Below are 19,724 nucleotides of genomic sequence, written 5' to 3' on the forward strand. Positions count from 1 at the left end.
GACATATTCAGCTTCTATTTGAAAGCATAAATGGGCTTTAAAGTATCACCTGAACAATAAGAGGAAACATGGCTGAATGGAAAATTTAGAAGAGCATCTACTATAAAGATTATGACTCACTTGGGATTAATTGTTCTGTTCTAAACTCTGCTTTCATTTTTTTTACCCTTAATGGTCAAACATAACAGTTCTGAAGACAAAACGGTTTTATAACTTTCGCACCTAACAGTTCTTGGCTTTCACAATTCTAGATTTCTGTGTGTTCCTGGATCCTGAGCCAAATTCATAAAACAATTGCATTTGTTTTACATTTATGCTTTTTTTCCTCTCTCTAAGAAGAAAACAGCTCTTTGAAGTTTCAAGGCACTCCAGTAATCGTTGACAATGATTGTTTAAGATTCCCCAATGGACTTCTAAAACACAATTTTGGTCTAGGGTGGAAAAAATGTTTATTTTATTACAAAAAAGAACTGTCAGCTTAGCATAGCAGAAAACACTTCATGAATGTGGCCCTGTCATGTTACTTCATTTTAATGACTGTTTTTGCTTATTTAACAGGCTGTCTCACTGTTAGTACACATTGTCTTCCAAAGATAGATACTGTTTATACTGTATATATTTGCTTTTTTTAACAAATACCGTTACAACTTTACTTCTTGGCTTCATTTTCAGTCTTACATGGAGGACCACTTGAAAAACAAGAATCGTCTGGAAAAAGAATGGGAGGCTCTTTGTGCCTATCAAGCAGAACCTAATGCCACCAGCATCGCACAAAGAGAGGAGAACTCTAAGAAGAACCGTTGCAGTGCTGTGGTTGTTTGTAAGTACAGTACATCAAAGGCTTTCATTTAATAGGTTGCCATGAATCTCACAGAATCTTTTGCCATTCAGTAAATGTTGGAAGTTCAAAAAACTTTACAAGAGCTGAGAACAAGATTCCTACCTTTTCTAGAAGTCTTTATGTTAGTAACACAGATATTTATGATTTAAGAGCAATACAGTCTCTGGACTAGACATGATTAGTAATTAAGGTCTGTGAATGTTGTGTTCTAAGGCAAGACTGAAAGTTTAAATATTCTACGGGCCTTTTCCCAGAATTCATTTTTATTGAAACATCCACGACAAGAAAGAAGTAATATTTCAATGATTTATTTAACTTTCAAAAGTGTCACACTTGCCACACAGTGAAAGTAGAGAACAATTACAGTACAATATTCTTTAGGTGACAAACTCGGTAAATCTCAATATCTATAGAAAAAAAATACTAGGAATTTTTATTTAAAAATTGTTTTTATGATGATGCTATAATGATACCTCACTCAACCAAGTGTTTGAAAGCACTAAGCCCACAGACGTTCAGAGCAGGTCAGACCTCCAACACTGTTCAAGTAAAATCAATGCTACCTGGAATTTTCTGAACCACTGGAGTTGATGGTGTCTTAACACTTGGCTTAGAGACACAGTTTTTGCTTCTCCCTCAGTCTGGAGAGTTTATCAGGTCCAATCACTTAGAGACTCCACTACCATCTACAGGCAAACCTTATAGACAACAAACAATTCCAGGAAAAGAAAGAATTCCTCTGTTACAGATGGTCGTGCTGCTTTTTGTTTATGTCTACGTAGATAGTATCTTTAAACATTTCAATTACGTAAAAGTTTAGTTTCACCTTCCTTATGGAATGTCAGTACAGATGCTTCCCATAATTTAAAGTGGACGGGAAACAAGGACATGAGTATCTGGGAACATACTGTATTGTGCATAATTGCTTCTTGATGTTTTACTGCCTTCTACCATAAGAATTAAAAAAATAAATACATAAGTACATAACATGGCAAAGTCATATTGACCATGGGTTATATACTTACGCCTTTATGTATGTGTGTGAGTTTATGGGAATCCTCCAATATATTTTTTTTTTTGGTTTGTTTTCTTTCAGTGTAGGATCTAATGAACAGTCTTTGGTCCTTTTTTTTCCAACTTGTGGCACACTACCCATTCCACAGGAAATGAATAAGATTGGCAGTTTGCCCACATGTAGATGCTTCTTTTTTCCCTCTGAGTCATTTCTCCGTCTCATTCTTGACACTTTTTAGTGGTGCCAGGTAAAGAGAATTAGGTTCTAAATAAAACAATTGTACTTCTTCCCGAACTTTGGTGGCAGCAAGCAGCCACAAAGACATCTTAGAGTTTTAGAGAAAGACATCTTACAGAAATTGGAAGGTATTGATGGAATAAACACAGAGACGGCAGTGGTCGTTTATAATATTTTAAAAGTGATCTTTTTAGTTAGCTAGAATGTGCAAAAAAAATGTTTTTTTTTTGTTGTGACCAAATTGTATTGACTTTGTTGTTGTTTTTTTCATTACCATTGCACGGAGTCTAATTCCTTTGGTTTGCATGTCTCCCGGCTAACTTCAAGGCTATGACAAACCAAGGCAGATCTTAAATAAAAACAGGTTATGAGGGCACCGAATAATGTACTGTTAGATTGACAATTTTCTTTTCTGACTCAGAAGCAGTTTTATATGATCTCACAGAACGTATAAATAAGGTTTGTTTGTTTAATAGATACATCTGAAAAGATGCACAGATATATCTATATAAAATTAGAAAAAAAACAATGTGTGTGAGCATGAAGAGAGATGAGACGGTAAATTATGCTTTTATATTACAGATGATCACTCGAGAATAACCTTGAAGGTTGAAAATAACCATGGCAATTCAGATTACATCAATGCCAGCCCAATTGTGAGTATCTGTCTGCATACTAAATGCTTTTATTTCTCAAGGTACATAGTCTGAAAAGGAGGTATTGGTCAACAAAGTAATTTATGTCGTCCGGGGTTTTAATAATATTAATTCAAAAGCTGTTTCACTGTGTACGTTTTGATTTTTTTTTCTTATACTAGGTGTTTTGGGGTAATTTACAATGCTATATCATACCTTTTTTTCATAAGTCTGTAGTTTATCTTTAATATTCCATTTTTTAATATCAGAAAACTAGATATTGAACCATTGGAGAATTGCTGTGAAGAAGCTGATAATTCCGAATGACCTTGAGCAGTGTACAGGAGCCTCTCTTCAATTGATTGCTTTCTTTGGATGTATATACTTCTACCCACTCATACATATATCAGTGCTGAGATACTTCTGATTACACTTTTTTACAAAGTGTCCTATATAGAGTGTTTTTTTAAGGGGGGCATTTTATATGTATCATGGCTTGAGCTGTTAAGCACGTTGGGTGGAAAATGCTGGGGTTTTTAAAGTGAAACAAAATAAATGCAGTTTATGATTTCCCCTGAGGCAGTGAGAAAGGGCTTCCATTAAAAGAACAGAAAAACTATGCATTTCAAATACAAAAATCTCACCAAAGGCCTGAGATTTGATACAACACTATGGCAACAGTTCTTTCATGTAAAGAAGATCCTTCTGTGTTTAGCTTTTAATTTTGGTTTGCCACCTTTCTGTGCTGTTTTGCAAAGATGATGAAAAAACATTTTATAAAACTCGAGTTCAGTGTTCAAAGAGCAGTGGGAGTCACGAAATTCATTAACACGGATTCTTCTGTGATTTCCTTCACAATTACTTTGTGAAGATGCATCAGGGATATTTAATCTAAAATTCAATCATTTGTATTTGAATTGAATTAAATGAAATGTGATTAAGTTTTCACCAATGAAACTATTAAGAAAAAATGTTTTCTTAATGTCAAAAAATGACATTTTTTCTACATTGAAATACCTTAAACCTACTGTAAATAATTTTTTACAAAGCAACTATTAATGTCTGACAAACATTTACATTCTCAGCATGATACTGTGGGTGAAATAATTATTTACAAATATGCCATGGAATTTCTACATTGTATAATGTACTGTACAATGTACAGTACTTATTATAAAAGATAGTTACAATAGAAAAGTATAAACCAAAGCAACATTTCAGTCTATGATGAACTATTCTATGGCTATAATCATTTTAACTTTATTTTTTTAATTTAACTTGAATACCCTTAGCTTTAATCATTTTATGACTTTTTGATTTTATAGATGTGCTGATTTCATTATTCAGTGCCGTTTGTATATCTTTTTCATATAAACAGTATCCATGCCAACACAACAAACACTACATGGTACGTCAGAGCTGTTCACCTTATTGCCACTATGGTATTGTAACGACTATGAGTTCGTTCAGGAAAGGACACGAGAAGACAGAGCACACAAGCACCTTCTTTTATTCTTTTTTTTTTCACAAGAACACCAACTACAGGATTTATATGCACATTAGCGGATAAACAGAACAGGTACACGGGTTTAGGGTGGTAACTCTTTAAAAGACTCTACACACTTAACTCATGTGCCACTAAGATTCAGAGAACACTTAAACTAACAGGTCAATTTACATGAGTAGGGTCAGTTGCTGGTCATCCTACAGACCCCTGGACTCCACTACAACTCCCAGCCTGCTTTGCGGTACCCTCAGCGACTAGGTGCGCTTCCTCCACAACACCGAGCGAGGGCGCTACACTGCCCCCACCTGAACCATCTGGTGTCTTGCCGATGTCGACCAACCCCCTCAGGCTGTACTCGTAATCAGCTAATGGCTGTCGAAACCCTGCGTAAGTGGCCGCTGTCCCGCAGTGGCAGCTGGCGATCCGCGGACGCCCCATTGTCGGCCGGCTACAGCCCCGGCTACTCCGGAGCCTCCCTACTTGGCTCCTCCTCCCAGACCCAGTAGGGTGCCAGGCGGTCTCAGTGTAGGACCACCACTCTCCCCCACTTTCGCAACCAGACCCAGTAGCAAACCTCGCCCACTACCCCTAGGACTTCGCCAGGCCCCTCCCGTGACGGTGCCAGTTTAGGACTAAGGCCCATGTGCCCTACAGAGCACATTGTAGTGCTGCTTTTGCTAGATCACCGCTTGAGTCAGGTGGGTCCGGGCAAAGCTGTGCACTCGCCGCATCTGCTGCCACTGGTCCCACTCGTAGGCCGGTCCAGCCGGCAAGGCATACTCCATCTGCTGGAGCTGCCAGCCCCCCCCCAGACACACCTCCGCCTGCGTAGCAAGGGCCGAGGCCTACTCAAGCGAGGCCGTAGTGTCCAGCAGTACATGGTGCCGCAGCTCCCTGGGTGAGAGGGCCTTGAGAAACGCCAGGACAGCCATATCCCGCTGCGCCTCCTGGGAGAATGCTGGGTATCTCCGGCAGGCGAGGTACAAGACATCAGTGGCAACTGGTTCCAGTCGCTCTCCTGGTTAAGATACAAGCTATTTGTATCTTGTGTGGAGTCTTCAAATTTTCCATTCCAAATCATTCTGGAATAACAAATTAAACAAATCATGAGCTTAATTGAGGATGTTAATTATTCCATGAAATATTTTTTAATGGTTACCTTTTAAAAGGTACCTCCTTTAAATGCTCTTCTACTGCAATGTTTAGCACAAAAATTGATAACCCAAAGTTGGAAATGTCTGAAGTATGTAACCACACAAAGCATAATGCATTTATGTTCCCTTTTCACAACATTTAGAGCATTTTGACTGGTGAAGCAGCTGCAAATACGTTCATAGACTTACAGTAGTATGAACAAGTGGATTTGCACTGTTTTGTTAAGTTAAATGCAACTAAACAAAGTCTGACATTTTGTAATTGACCTCCCAGCAGAAGTCGCTGTAGAAAGCAACATTTTCTTATTCACCTTTTGTGGTCTCTGAAGGTATTTTGAAATATAAGGCCAAAATCAAAAGGACTGATAATGCGAGACATAACTATTGTCTGTAATTGCCTGTAAAATTTACTGTAATTTATGTATCATAGTAAAGGACTCACTTGGAGACTTTGTTGAGCGTTACAGTACAGATGACAGTAGAATGACTGTGACCAGGATTCCCCAATAGTTGAGCACAATTGGTTGAAGTTTGCTTTGACAGGCTTGACTCAGCTGTATGTCCTGTTGCCAAGCAACCATTTCTCTTAGCACTTGTCAGGTACTTGTGTGTTTTCAGTGTTCCCCGTGAGAGACACATTGCTCTACCAATCATTAAGCTGTTCAGCAAAGGAGTATGTGCCCAGGTCCCAATTAACAATTGGCAATTCTAAATAAGAGGTCATGAAACAGAAAAATAGTAGGTGATTCCATTTAAAAAACCTTAAGATGTTTTTTACTTCAGTTCTCTGAAAATGAACTATCCAGGTTATTTTTAAAGGGAGGCTTGATGTAAGGCTTTCAACAATTAAAATGTTGACCCAGTTAAACATACAAGAAAAAACATGAGAAGTGCAGGAATCCCAAAGTTGTCTTTTTCTTATGTTTTAACATCAGCATAAACACAACCAAATAATGTTTCAATTTCACTTTCAAGCAGAGACCAGAGAGAAACAATGCTGTAATAACTTTGCTACCGGCGCTTGGATAAAAAGCTGGTAATTACAGCACAGGGAGACCCTGGCTGTGCAGAAAAAAACTATGATAATTACATCTGTCACGTTTGTACTTAGTCCTCATTAAATTTCAGGGCAAATCATCCTCAAGTAAATAATGCATAATCTTTTCTTTGGAATGTGGGGTCATGAACGTTAGTGAGGATTCAGCTTTCCCCTAACTGGGAGATTGACACAAACTCCCATCAGCTGCATTCGTGCTTCAGCTTGCTGAAGATTGAGCATATAGATTTGAGATATGTCATGAACATGTAACTGTTTTCCTTAAGTAAATCGTATGCCCAGCATATCAGGGTGAAGTTCAAACAAAGACGAAACTTAAACAAGGCAGCATGGAAAAGAAACCTAATGGTTTAGACTTCACAGCTTAACAAAAAAAATCATTTCAAAAACCAAAATGGCATAACTCCTCCATCAGCATCAGTATAGACCTACTATGCTTTTGCCAAATGGAAAGGCAACGTTGTACAACGTACTTTCTCAAATTTAAGAATAAAACACCCCTGATTAGACTGCACATCGTATGGCTTGATGCAAGATGCAAATTGCAATATTAAATGTAATGATTTACCAGACTCTTGTCTGAGAGGTGACGTGGAGAAGCCAGAGGACAAACTAAGCATCAGCCATTGCACAGCTGCATTTTAGGACATAGTGAAAGGAGGCTAAGTAACGTGCACTGGGTAATATACAGCAATGCAACAGCAGACCTGATAACTTGAACTATAAACCTTTTTACATAAGCCCTACACCCTCAAAACGGCTGATTGAACATGCATGACGGAGGCAGCTTCTTAACTCTTCCCTTCAAAGTGTAAAAAGTCACATTTTTAAGGGCACAGAGGTCACAGTGACAGTTTGTTTCATTCTAGTTGAGTCTAGTTCACATTTATAATTAGGTTGTGCTAGAAAATTGTGACAAGTGAGAAATACAGATATTACAGATTCCTTACAAAACAATGGAGCACCTCTTTGAATATGAAATAATTAATTGATATTTTATTAATATGAAGGTATATTTATTTTTACAGTATACAGGATGAAGGAATTAATTGTTTAACCTTGACACACAACTGTCTTACTATAAAGTAAAAGACGGATACAGCCCCAGGTTTTAAATACTTTCTTTATTCATATTTTTTTATAATTGCTCTATCCAAGATCAAGGATAGAGCATTCAAAACTGTTATTACAGTTGATGTCTGAAAAAATACAGTTAACCACACATCCTTGCCTCTTACATTAAAACAAATCCTGCAGACATTAGAGCTTAACATTCATTAATTTCATTTCTTTTTCTTGTTGATTAAACAATCTCCGCACCTTACAAACCTGCATAATGTGCTATGTATTAAAATTTAAACAGTATTATGTTGTTAAAGGTTTTGTTGCTACATTAAAATACACCTGAAAAACGTTCCCTCTTAGATATCGTTAGTTTCTTTTTAATACTTTTTTCCAAAATATTTTTTCAAAATAAAATATTATTCTTATAAAGGGTAAATTCTTTAAAAAGCAAGGTTGAATTTTGGTTGAATTTTTATAGTATCCATTTAGCTTGAACTTTGTTACCGTGTTGTGAATACATTGAACAAAGTACTGACACATTTTGTTTTGATATAAGTTCTTGGGTGACTAGTAAAATCAGCTCTGAACATACAATTGTAAATGTTCATGTCCAATGTTCATGTGAATGTTCATGCACAGAAAACGATAAATACTCTTTTCTTAAAGTTAGATGTCTTGTGTTCATCAGCCTGTAGATATTGGGATGATTATATATGAAAGATATGGGATGATGTGGTTTAAAAACTGTCATGAAGAGGGATTGATATGCATTCATCTGTAGCACTAAATATGTGGCAATATAATTACCACAAATCTACTTTTTTTTAAAGAAAGAAAAGATAAATAGAAAATACTCTGTGCATGTCGATCTTTATGTATATAGCAGTTACTTTCATTTACATTTGACACGGTGGTACTGTAAATTTCCACACAAGTAATTAAATCGTAGTTAAAGGTCTAATCTTCTGTGTAAGCCACAGTTAATTTAAGCATTTTTATTATTTCAAGTCATAATGGAAGAGAAAACTATTAAAGACAATTTCAAGTGGGCAAGTCATGGATTTATCTGTCTTTTCTATAATTGCTCTGAGCTAAATTGGTCTATCCAATAATTATGTTTTCTGTGCAACAGCATCCATTAACGGCATAATAGGTATGAATGTCACTCACTTATTGTGTCATTTGTGGTACACTTTCACCAATGGAGCACACCATGTTCACAAGCATCATCCTGGCTGCAATAGTGTGGAGGAAGAGAAAGGGGGAGATGAATTGATGATTGTAAGATTTTCACATGCTTTTGTAAATCTGGCAGGATGATAGAGCACTGCATTAACCCAAGGCAAGCCTTCACAGGTTCACTGCCTCGAAATCTTGCAACCAGCTGCTGGTTCTTGAGGCAGGGCTTTCAATTTACAGCCTCAACGTTTTCCATTTTCAGTTTCCAATAAAGGCATGGATTCCCTTCATTTAACACTCCTGGTGTGCTTGAAGAGTACGTGATTGATATTCTAAACTCTTTATTAATTATACTAAGACAATGATTTAAATTCTTAACAAGGAACAAGCTTTTTTCTCTTCACATAATAGCCAAAATACTACATTAGATAATAGCTTTAGATCTACAGCAGTGTGACCCATGCGGTTTCATTGCCATGTTTATTTAAATTTCAATATTTAGTGCCACGTCTTATAAAACTACTATACACTAGTTATTATGTAATATTTGACTGAAATGCCAGATTATTATAAGAAAACGCTTTGCTTTGTGCTCTATTTGATGTTTGTATGTGGTCTATGACATTTTTTCCAGTCATCTGCTTGACAACAGCAATTCACCAGGAAAGGCACTGCAAAGCACCCTAGAGCCCACAGTCAACCTGTTCCAAAGTGTTTTAGTGGTTACAAACAAATGATTGTTTCGCATTTAGAAACAATCTAAACACAATGATGTCTGTCTGTTCCATCTGCTGCTTCCAGGTCCACTACTAAAAATATCATTTTCTTGTCACTGGTGTAATCTACAGAGATTGAAGTTACCCATTCTCCCTTCACAGAGTGGAGTAAGATTTTTAGAGGTAATTGACAGTTGTCCGTGAAGAACTTGTTAACCCATCAATATTGCCCATCACGGTATTGATTTTTTTATTCTCCGAGATACCCCTCAATTAATTCTTCATGCAGTCTTTTTGCTAATCAATGAATGTGCATGATAGGCAATGAGAATTCATTTTCAAGGCTTACTTTAGTTAGAAATATTGAGGAATGGTTTTGCACAAGAGGGAAAAGGGTGTTTTTTGGCGGACACAGGATGCCATAAGACTGCAGACCTCATCTTTTCTATTTTATAACCCCTTCTGTCCCAAGCAGAATTCAATACACATTCCATTTTCCTAGCAACTGTGTTGCTTTCAAAAATAAGACTGATCAGGCACTGATTAAGTACATTCCATTTATTCAAGCTTACAAAACAAAAAGTTCAAAGTAAGCTTTTATGAAGATTTTAATGATGAATTTCTTTATACCTTTATGGACACAAAACCATTCTCTCTATCTCACTGTTATTGCTTTCCTTTTTATCAAAGAATATTCCTCAGATTATTAACACCTATGAAGAAACTGCTTTTGCATGTGGAGGGGGTTCGGAAGACATTTCCTTTCCAGTGTTTTTAAGACTTTTTTTAAACAATCATCATCAGATTGAGATCATTTAAGGAAGTTATACTTAACATTCTAAAATGTGAAATGTCTTACCAAACCGAATCCATTTTGTAATCTTACAGCTACTACAATGCTGGGAATGCCGTATTTTAATAAGCAGATTTAAGCCTAGGCCAAATCAAAGGTTTATTGTGCTGTGAAAAGGATTTATGCACAAAAAAATGGTAGATACACTAAACATGCTTGTTATTTAAACACTTCTCACACAGTGAGACCGGTATTTCAAGTCAGTTATTTCAAGGATTCTATTTTAGTTCAATGAACACAATAATTCCTCAGCAATGAAACAGGAACACAAGTGCTGAAAAGAGTTTCATTTTGTTCTAGGCCCCTGAGTGAATAAATCACTGTTTAAAAAAATTAGAAAATTAAATAAATTTCCAATTGTTCACAGTTGGCATTTTACAACTGGAGTTGTAATTAGTAGATTAAGTATTCTGTAGATTCATTCAGATTATTTACAAACCAGTTAAATATGATTATTTGGCGACAACAGTGATGGATGGCAAAATTAGCATTTTCTTTACAAAATAATAAATATGTTATAAGGCACATTTCCATGTGCATGGATAAAGTGGAGAAATCAAGATCCTTCCATTCCCTGTCATACAGTATATTTGAATCTACTGTACAGTTGCGTGAAAGGAAAACAAAATCTTGACTGATGCGTGAAAGAAAGGGGAGAACTGTACTATAACAAATAAAGATTGACCATTTAGTGTTATCTCGAGTGAAGCCCCATGAAGGAAAGTCTATTGACAATGACTTTGTCTAGAGAGAGTCTGCTTTAATTTTCATTTTCTCTGAGTAGCACCTTTACAGCCTTCTCCAGCAGGCTGGAATTTTGAGTTGATTTAGCCAATTAAAAATCACAATACAAACTGAAACAAATTAGGATAATAGGTGGATTCCCTCTGAAAAACAACAAACACACGGAGAGTGGAAATCGAATTTTCTTTGTTGGAAGCAAAACAGTATTGCTCAGAAGTTTCCTTTGCCTGTTCTCTTTCACAACTTCCTAGCTACACGCATAACACCCACAGACTGGACTGCATGTTGAAGATTTTAGAAATGACTTGCTTATGGTCATTAAACTCATACGCTTTGCTGATGTCATGAACGGGATCTGAAGGCTGTTTGTCTGATTCTGGGTGAAGGTCTAGCTTATCAGACTTTAACAAGGCCTTTACATTGCAGTTAACTGATTTAGCCACTGATTATTCAGACCTTGTGTAATCAATCACAGTGAAAGCAATCTGCTAACCCCATCTCTCTTCATTTATCTCTGTCCAGATGGACCACGACCCGCGGAACCCTGCCTATATCGCCACTCAAGGTCCACTGCCGGCTACTGTTGCAGACTTTTGGCAGGTAACATACAGGCAGCTCTAATTATTATTCATAAACGGAATTAATTTTGTCCTTGGTGTTATGTTTACAAAATAAATCCCCTAATTAAGATTATTCCTCAAAGTGCAGCAGTTCAAGTACTGGGAATCCACACTTGTTCGATTAAACTACTGATTTTTATTTTCTTGGAATCCTCTTTAAACAAGTAACTCATCACACTGAAAATCTACTTGAAAAGCCATTTGTCAGTATCATATATATATACACACAATGACGTAGTACTGTGTATCACAAATAGTCTAGAATGTTTATAAAGAGCACTATTGGAAGGTTAGGACTTTGAGAGCTCCTGTTTGACCAGAACTTCAGTGTAGCATAAACTGTAAATTAGGAATACATCTGCACATTGTTGTAATATAGTTTTATGTTTGTTTGCTTTCTCATTTGTTTGGCAAAACACAGATATGGTTAAGGTTTGCTGGATGTTTCTGTGATATTTAACCTGTATTTCAATACATTTGGTAACATGGTTTTAAAGTCTTTTATTTTTATATATGCATTGTTTTATGGATGTTTTTTTTCTTTTCTGTGTGGTCTTGCTTCTTTTCCACAGCCGCTAAGACAGAGCTGAATGCCTGATTATTAACAATTAATTAAAATTTGAGTACATGGTTCAAGCAGAAGAATCAGTATGTGTATGAAACACTAGGTGTCTATTCTCATCTTCACCTGCTGAAGATTCATTTTATAAACCTCAATTAATTTTTGAATAGAGTAAATGGATTTAGCAGATCCATATTGGAGCTCAGTCCTCATATTCTGATTTCTCTGTATGGGGATGTCCTATAAGAGGATTATTGCTTTTCCAGTGTGTTGGAATTATCCAAACACAGTGATCAGGTCATGAATTCTGACAACTAACTGAAAAGAGAGCAGTGCTCAGTGTTTCTTATTTCAAATTAATTCTAATGTAAGCAATGGGCTTTATTTTTCTTAGAAGCTGAGAGAAGTAACAGAAAATGCGTGGATTTTTTTTTTTATTTAAAATATTTACCATTGCACAATTATTCAGAATTGTAAGTAGTGAACATAACATTGAAGTGTACATCAACATTTCTGAAATAAATTATAATTTCATATTAAAGATTAATTTTTACATATCATTTTATCAGTGAAGCTGAATAATAATCATTTATGATCAAACATGTACTGCCCCATTGCTAAAAGAGCATTAAAATTAATGGTGAGATGCCAATAAAACTATTTGTCTCTAAATACAAAACACTTTTCATGCTATGTTCATTTTTTATTTTTGCTTAAGTACTGTGTTTGGAAATTGTACCTTTATCGAACCAGTGGTTCAAAAGTAATCAGTTCCACCTTTTAAACTTTTCGTTGATGTTTAGAAAAAAATGATAATTTACACAAGTGTGAAAAACTACAGTATATGTCTCAACTTTCAGTTTGTATACATTTTAAATAAAAAAAATATAAAAATATAAAATTAATAAACTTTTATTAAACGGTTGTAAAATAAGGAAGAACAAAAGAGTTATACACAGCAGGTAATGATTATTAATCCCATTTCTGTCATTTTATCTTAATTTTTTCAATTTATAACATCAAGCATCTGAAGCATTTGACATATTCTGCTGTTGATGCTGGAAGTATACGTGAATTTAAATGGATGGAGATTCTAATAGTTTTATTATACTGGAAACAACAGTTAAACCTTTGAAATTTTTAAACTTTTGTAAATACAAATTCTCAGACTAAGAATACGATAAAGATTGCCTTTGCTGATATGAAAACAGTATAGTGTAATACAAAGGTAAGGCATTAAGGCAAAAGAATTTATCTAGAAATTAGAATGGCTTCTTTATAAAGGCAGATAAAAAATGTAATAAAATGAAGAAGCAGTTGAACTTGAGTGATATACCGCAAAACTTGCTGGCTTTTCGTTTTTTCCTTGATTGTGGTGCAGCAAATCTGACACTGAAAAAAAAAAAACAGTTTTCTTCTCAGTTGTCTGTACAGATTCATGTTCAAGGCCGAGTATTATTGGCACAGCATTATGTTCATAAAGCTTATATTAATAAACCCACTAATTAAAAAAAATCTCCAGAGATTCCATGTCTGCACAAACCCGGACCCAGGGCGAGCTGGTTTACTATTGGATGATAAGACTTTTGTATGCCCGCTTCCTTTAAACAAAGTGCACAATGGTACCATGGGTCAGTGTTGTGAGGCCTCCGACCTGCCATAGGACAAACTTCTCATGGACTTGTACTCAACTAGTTGAGAGTTGCTCCTGGACTCAATTCTGTTGCAGCCATTCTTAGCTGATGCTATGTAAAGAAACCCCCAGTTCACCTTCATGAGCAACGCAAAACAGATCATTACATCATTTAATACCAGTCTTTAATAATACATATAAACACGACCCCTTACCTGCTCTTGTAAGGCACACTATAAATAAAGTGATCTTATATAAAGTGCCATGCAGGTACATTATGTGTTGCAAGTTAAGCCCTCAATACAGAAAGGTTAATTCAGACATTAGAAAGTTGAACACATGCACAATACATATGGTATAATGTGCTATCAATCATAGAACCATGGAATATAAACAGTCCTTTGTCTGGTCAGTTCTAACAAGAAAGAATTCTAAGGATGCTTGTGACAATGAATTAAAGTCTTCTAAGTGATATATGTACATATGGCTCCTTGCTACAAATCCATTCTTGAATCATATTTCAGGTAACAGCAATGTTTTAAACAATCAAAACTCCCCCTGTAATTTGTCGAGCAGAAGTCCCAACATTGTACAATAATAACAGCACAATGAAACAGTTGTAGCCACAATTTCATTTGGGAAATGACTTTAAATACCATTGCAGAGTTGCATGGAGTCTGTAACCAATAACTTTAGCACCATGCAGAGTAATACCTCTGATTCCTGTTATCTGTCAGAAACTGTAATCTACCATCTGCTCTCTGCAAACCAAAAAAATGCCAAACTCAAATTTTGTGTACTGTTTTTAAAATAGAAAATGGATGTATTGTATAAGGACGTGAATTGTTGCCCATGCGTCTTTACTTTATCTGCATGAGTTATCTCTTTTATACATTAGCAAATTCACAGAAGATGTTTTTAATTCATGCTACAGTCCTAATTCAGTTTGGATTTTTTTTAATTTGAGGTCAATCCTGTAGTGTGTATTTATTTATGTGTGTACTCTGTCACAAATGTTATTTTTTCCATCTGAGGCGGAAAAGAAAAGACAACAATAGAATCACTCTTCCCAGACATATAAAATGTGAATCATTTGTTTAAGAAATTCTGGTTGACACAGGACTCTACAGAGCACTTGAATGTACTGTATTCTACTATACAGTAGTACTGTAGAATAATATATTGCGTGTGACAGAAGTAACCCACTAAAGGGACTGGAGGATGTGTCATTACAATTTATTTTCTTGCTTATTCTCAATGTATTTGAATAAAAAATACAGGCAGTAAATATATATATACAAAAAACAATTTCCAAAACTGTTTTCCTTCTTTAGCAGACAGAAAGGAATAAATCCATTAAAATACCTTGTATTCTCTCTCATCTGTATTATACCATATAAAACACAGCAGCCTATATTTTAAAATTACCACATAAATCTGCAATATCTTAGCTTTGTGATTAAGTCCCTTCACATTTCGGGATTCTAAAGTTATTTTTTCCATGGGGCTATGAAACTTGTGTTAAAAAACTCATTAAATATGTGTAGATAAATGCAGTGACCATGTGTTTAAAGTGATTGAGTGACTCATAGTACAGTAGCAGTCTGTCAATAATATTTTAAGACAATTAAATAAACTTAAGCCAAGAGGTGGGCTTGCTGAAAAATACCAAAAGTGGGCTAACAGATTATGTAATTGTGTCATTTGCACACATACAGTACTGTCATTCATATTAAAACCATACTGAAAATTATCCCTTTCCAGGTCTTTTTGCTGAGTTCTTTAAAAATGGCGTAATTTACATAACCTAGCAAGGGTTGGTACTGCACTTTTCTTCATACTGCACATCTCTTTATTTAAAAATGAAGCTTCACTTAAAGCTTGCAATGAAGGCCCATGCAAAATGATTTAATTAAGATTTAGTGATACTGTAGACTGTATCTGGAAAACAGTAAACACTAGGCTATATTATCCTGTCATTGCAAGTAGGTTAAGGTTTCTGCCTGTATAGAATTTTCATTTGCAGTTTCATTCACATTTTTTCTGATACATGCTGGTCATTTCACAAGCTGATGTTTAATTAATTTTTCACATCGTCTCTTTTCTGTGGACTTACAGTAACCAAAAAATGGCAGTTCAGGTTAAGAAGAGTCTCATGGTGTCATGGTGTAATTTTAAACTTTTACTCTGCTAGCTTCTAATGATAATTGTTAAGAATGACTGCATTACATGTATTTCCTTTTATGTGTGTATTTCATTTTCTGATTTTTGGAATGTTTTCTTAAGGAATTCTCATTGTAATATATTGGATGGAAACTGTGACACAAATTGTCTTCATCATAAAATGAAACAGTCTTAAATCAACAAGGTCATGATAAAATGCATATGATTCCTTAATTAATTATTCAACTATAGCAATACCATCACCAACCTTCAGGTACGTCCTGCCTCACCAGTGTACAATGATAATTTAAGTCCATGAAATATTGCATTGTTTTCTATACCTGTAATTTCTTCCTGTCTAATCTTCTCCATGTCTAAAATGTTTTGTGGTCTGAAGTACAATGCCCAGGCAAATCATGGTTAATAATTAATTGTTGCTAATTTTTAACTGGTAGCTACAGTACTACAGCCCATTTCCAGTATTAGTCGATGCTAATTTTCTAATATATATATCCCTTTAACAGATGTTTATTATTATTAACTTTTCGTACAACCAAACTATACCTTTTGTACCGGATAATGTGGCATACTGTATAGAGGAAGAAGTCGTCTATATCTTATTCATATATTCACAGATTTTTTCTTCATATGCATTGCCTTATTTTAATAAAGCATCAGTAAATTAACTAGGTGGAATAATGTTCTTCCCTTATCTATCCAGATTCTGTGCATTTTACAAAGTACTGTGAATACAGATATCGGTCTGTATTTAATTGGAATGGAGTCTTTTGATGGCATTCGGATTACTCATTTCTTTAATGAAGTTGCTTTAGCCTTACAATGATGTGGTACTTGTAAAGCTTTGAACTTGAGTCTTGATGCCTTCTATTTACTTGTCTTTATTCAGATGAAACACCATGTTCTTTCATGTTTTATCATAGAGAAGTTTTATTTCAGTTTATGTCAAGACTTCATATATTCTATTTAGGAGTGCTTCACTTTGGTTCTTGAGTTTGTCAATGACAGCAACATCACATGCAAATTATATCTTTAAACATTTTGTGAAGCCTTCATTCAGTTTACATTTGTAAAAATTATGCAAGTCAGGTGGCCACAATAATTTCTTTTTACCATCTAATGTGGAACTGAAGGTTCCTAAGACCTGAATCTTGTTCAAGGATTCTACTCCCTGCATCTTGTTAAAACTGAAGTGACCATCTTGCACAATTAAGAATGGCTGCTTTCTGTTACTGTAGCTGACGTTGGAAGTAGTTGCCTGTTTGGAAATGAAGATTTGTCAGAGCAGAATCAGAAACTGAATTGACTCAGGCTTGCTCTTATTTTAAAGGAGTACATTCATAAGACATTTTCGACAGTTGAAAATGCTTGTGCAAAATGATGTGTAATCTGAAGTTCGTAATGTAGGTGGGAATAAGCTGAAAATGATCATGTTATTTCATATTGTACCTTTCAAGTAAAACCACCCAGAACTGCTTCATGATAAAAATAATCAAATAATTGTTTTTTAAAATGTGGAGCAAGAACATGTAGGCCAGTGGTTGTTTTGTCGTCTATGCTGCAAACCTATTTAAGCATCATGGTTATCAATTAATCTATGGTTTTTACAAATATACTGTATGTGTATTTACTGAAATGTAATGTCAAAGCATTCATACATGGCAATCAACATTTTTGAGTGAAATAATAATGTTCATGCCTTGGTTAATAGCACTTTAATTCATTGGACTTCAGATTTTTCTTAGAAATGCAGTACAGTTCTATCAGTCATTCTAAAACAAGATCAAATTCTGTAGTTGTAAAGGAAGAAATATATTCTCAAAAATGTAAAGTTATACACACTGAATTTGACTCACAGTTCATATTAACTTAACTTTAATAATAAAACATACATAACAGAAAAATGAAAACGGTACACACCTTATCTAAATTTGAATGTCATTAACATACCACATTTCAATAATTGTTCAATAATTGTTTATGTTACTACATACATATGAATTTGTATGAAGAGGAAATAACATTTCCTCTATTTCAGTACTATTTAAAATATTCTAATAAAACAAAATAAGACTTGTTTTAATGTCATTTGTAATGTGATGTGCCTGAAGGCTTTTGTTCTACTGCCTCTGTTTTGGATAACATATTGAATTATGGCTATAATTCTGAAATTCTGAAGTTCCACATTTTGTTCTTCTATTATTTCTTTAAATGATCTTAGGTTGCATGTACCCCCTTAAATACTGGCTTAATTTTGAAAAAAAAATGACCTATACTGACTGATTGTCACATCTATGCTACATCAAAAATAAGACAGGTTTACATTCACATAATTTAGCACGTAGGAATTTGTTTTAAACGTTTCTGTGGACAATTTTTTCAAATGATGTGTCAAAAATCTATTTTTTTTACCTCCCCCCCCCTGTTTTTGAAGGTCTTTTATTCACAGTGCGATAGCTCATGTTTGCTCTAGGCTTTTTAGACATTAGACTACAGATTGCTCATGTAACGGGAATATGCATTAGCCTTGAGCTCAGTATCATTTCTAAGGTACCATACTAGATTCGGAGAATAATTTGCAAAACACGCAAACAATGTAACAGGGACAAGGCCACTCTTTAAATTTGTTCACAATCTAATCCCTACTGGGCTGCTGCTGCACTTTTGAAAGAGTGTCCTTAATCTCCTCCTGTCTCTCAGCACATTGGGCTTTTCACTTGGCCTGCATCGTGATTACTTGAATTCTCCTCATGCTTTTTTTTTTCCTAGCTCATTGAAAAAGCCAATCAGCACTGGGCTAAACGTGCTTCTAAAACCGAGTTAAGATGAAGAAAGGCCAATACTTTACAAATGCATCTTCAAAGCCTTTTCTATTATTAACCTTTAGAGCTTTTTTATTCTGATGCATATATATATATATTCACATTAGTTTTCATTCTGTTTCTATAGTAGTATAATATTAAAGAACTAACAACATCTTATCCCCAGGGTCCCCGGATATTGTTTTATTCATTTGCTAGTTTACTTCTAATAATGTTGCCAAAGTAAACTTATTGCATTGATTTCTATTTTTCTGTTAAACATTAATTGTATGATTCAACTATGGCTTTCATGCTATTTTGCACTAGAGCTCCGTTTGTAAATTGTAATTTGTAGATTTTTTGTCTTAAGGCATCTAAATTAGTTGGCAGCTAAAATAATATTAATATTAATAATCATTTTAGGATGTTTGTCATTTACATTTTATTCATGCTGATAGGCCATAAAAATAAGCTGCTAGAAAACTCCTTGCATTCTTAATACCAGACACACCTCCTCTCTCATCATTCTATCTCTAAATGAGTAGGCTGTGTAATGTTTCTCTTGGGTTGAAATTGAGAGCTACATGATTAGTTTATAGTCAAGACCATTGTATTTTATTGCTCTCATAAAACCAGTGTTTTCCCTCATTTTTGTAATGGCTTCAAAGGGCTTCTGAGCTTTCCAAAGGCACATTAAATTGTTATAAGATTAAATGAACCAATGTAGTCAAGCTAGAAAAAAGGAAGAAAAGTTGGATGGGGGGCATTTTCTGATACAGACAAGATCTTTTTAGAATCCATACACCAAAGATATTGAGAGCCAGAGAAAAGATGCATTGTTTTTTTCTACACCACCAGAGTGTCTTACGGAGTATAAAGAGAAGATGTATTCCTAAAAGCTAATTCTTGTGATACTTTGACAAA

At 34.9% G+C, this 19,724-nt stretch overlaps 1 protein-coding gene across 2 annotated transcripts in view; it reads left to right on the forward strand.

The window, feature by feature from the left end:
* Positions 1-19,724, forward strand: part of ptprn2 (protein tyrosine phosphatase receptor type N2) — a 324,963-nt gene that overhangs the window by 285,224 nt on the left and 20,015 nt on the right. For both annotated transcript variants that reach the window (XM_088643833.1, XM_088643832.1), the window contains exons 15-17: positions 673-820; positions 2,676-2,749; positions 11,526-11,603. In XM_088643833.1, coding sequence (XP_088499959.1) covers positions 673-820; positions 2,676-2,749; positions 11,526-11,603 — 300 coding nt within the window. The remainder of the gene's footprint in view (positions 1-672; positions 821-2,675; positions 2,750-11,525; positions 11,604-19,724) is intronic.

The sequence above is a fragment of the Lepisosteus platostomus genome, chromosome 8, assembly GCF_059453375.1.
Source record: "Lepisosteus platostomus isolate fLepPlt1 chromosome 8, fLepPlt1.hap1, whole genome shotgun sequence".
Lineage (NCBI taxonomy): Eukaryota > Metazoa > Chordata > Actinopteri > Semionotiformes > Lepisosteidae > Lepisosteus > Lepisosteus platostomus.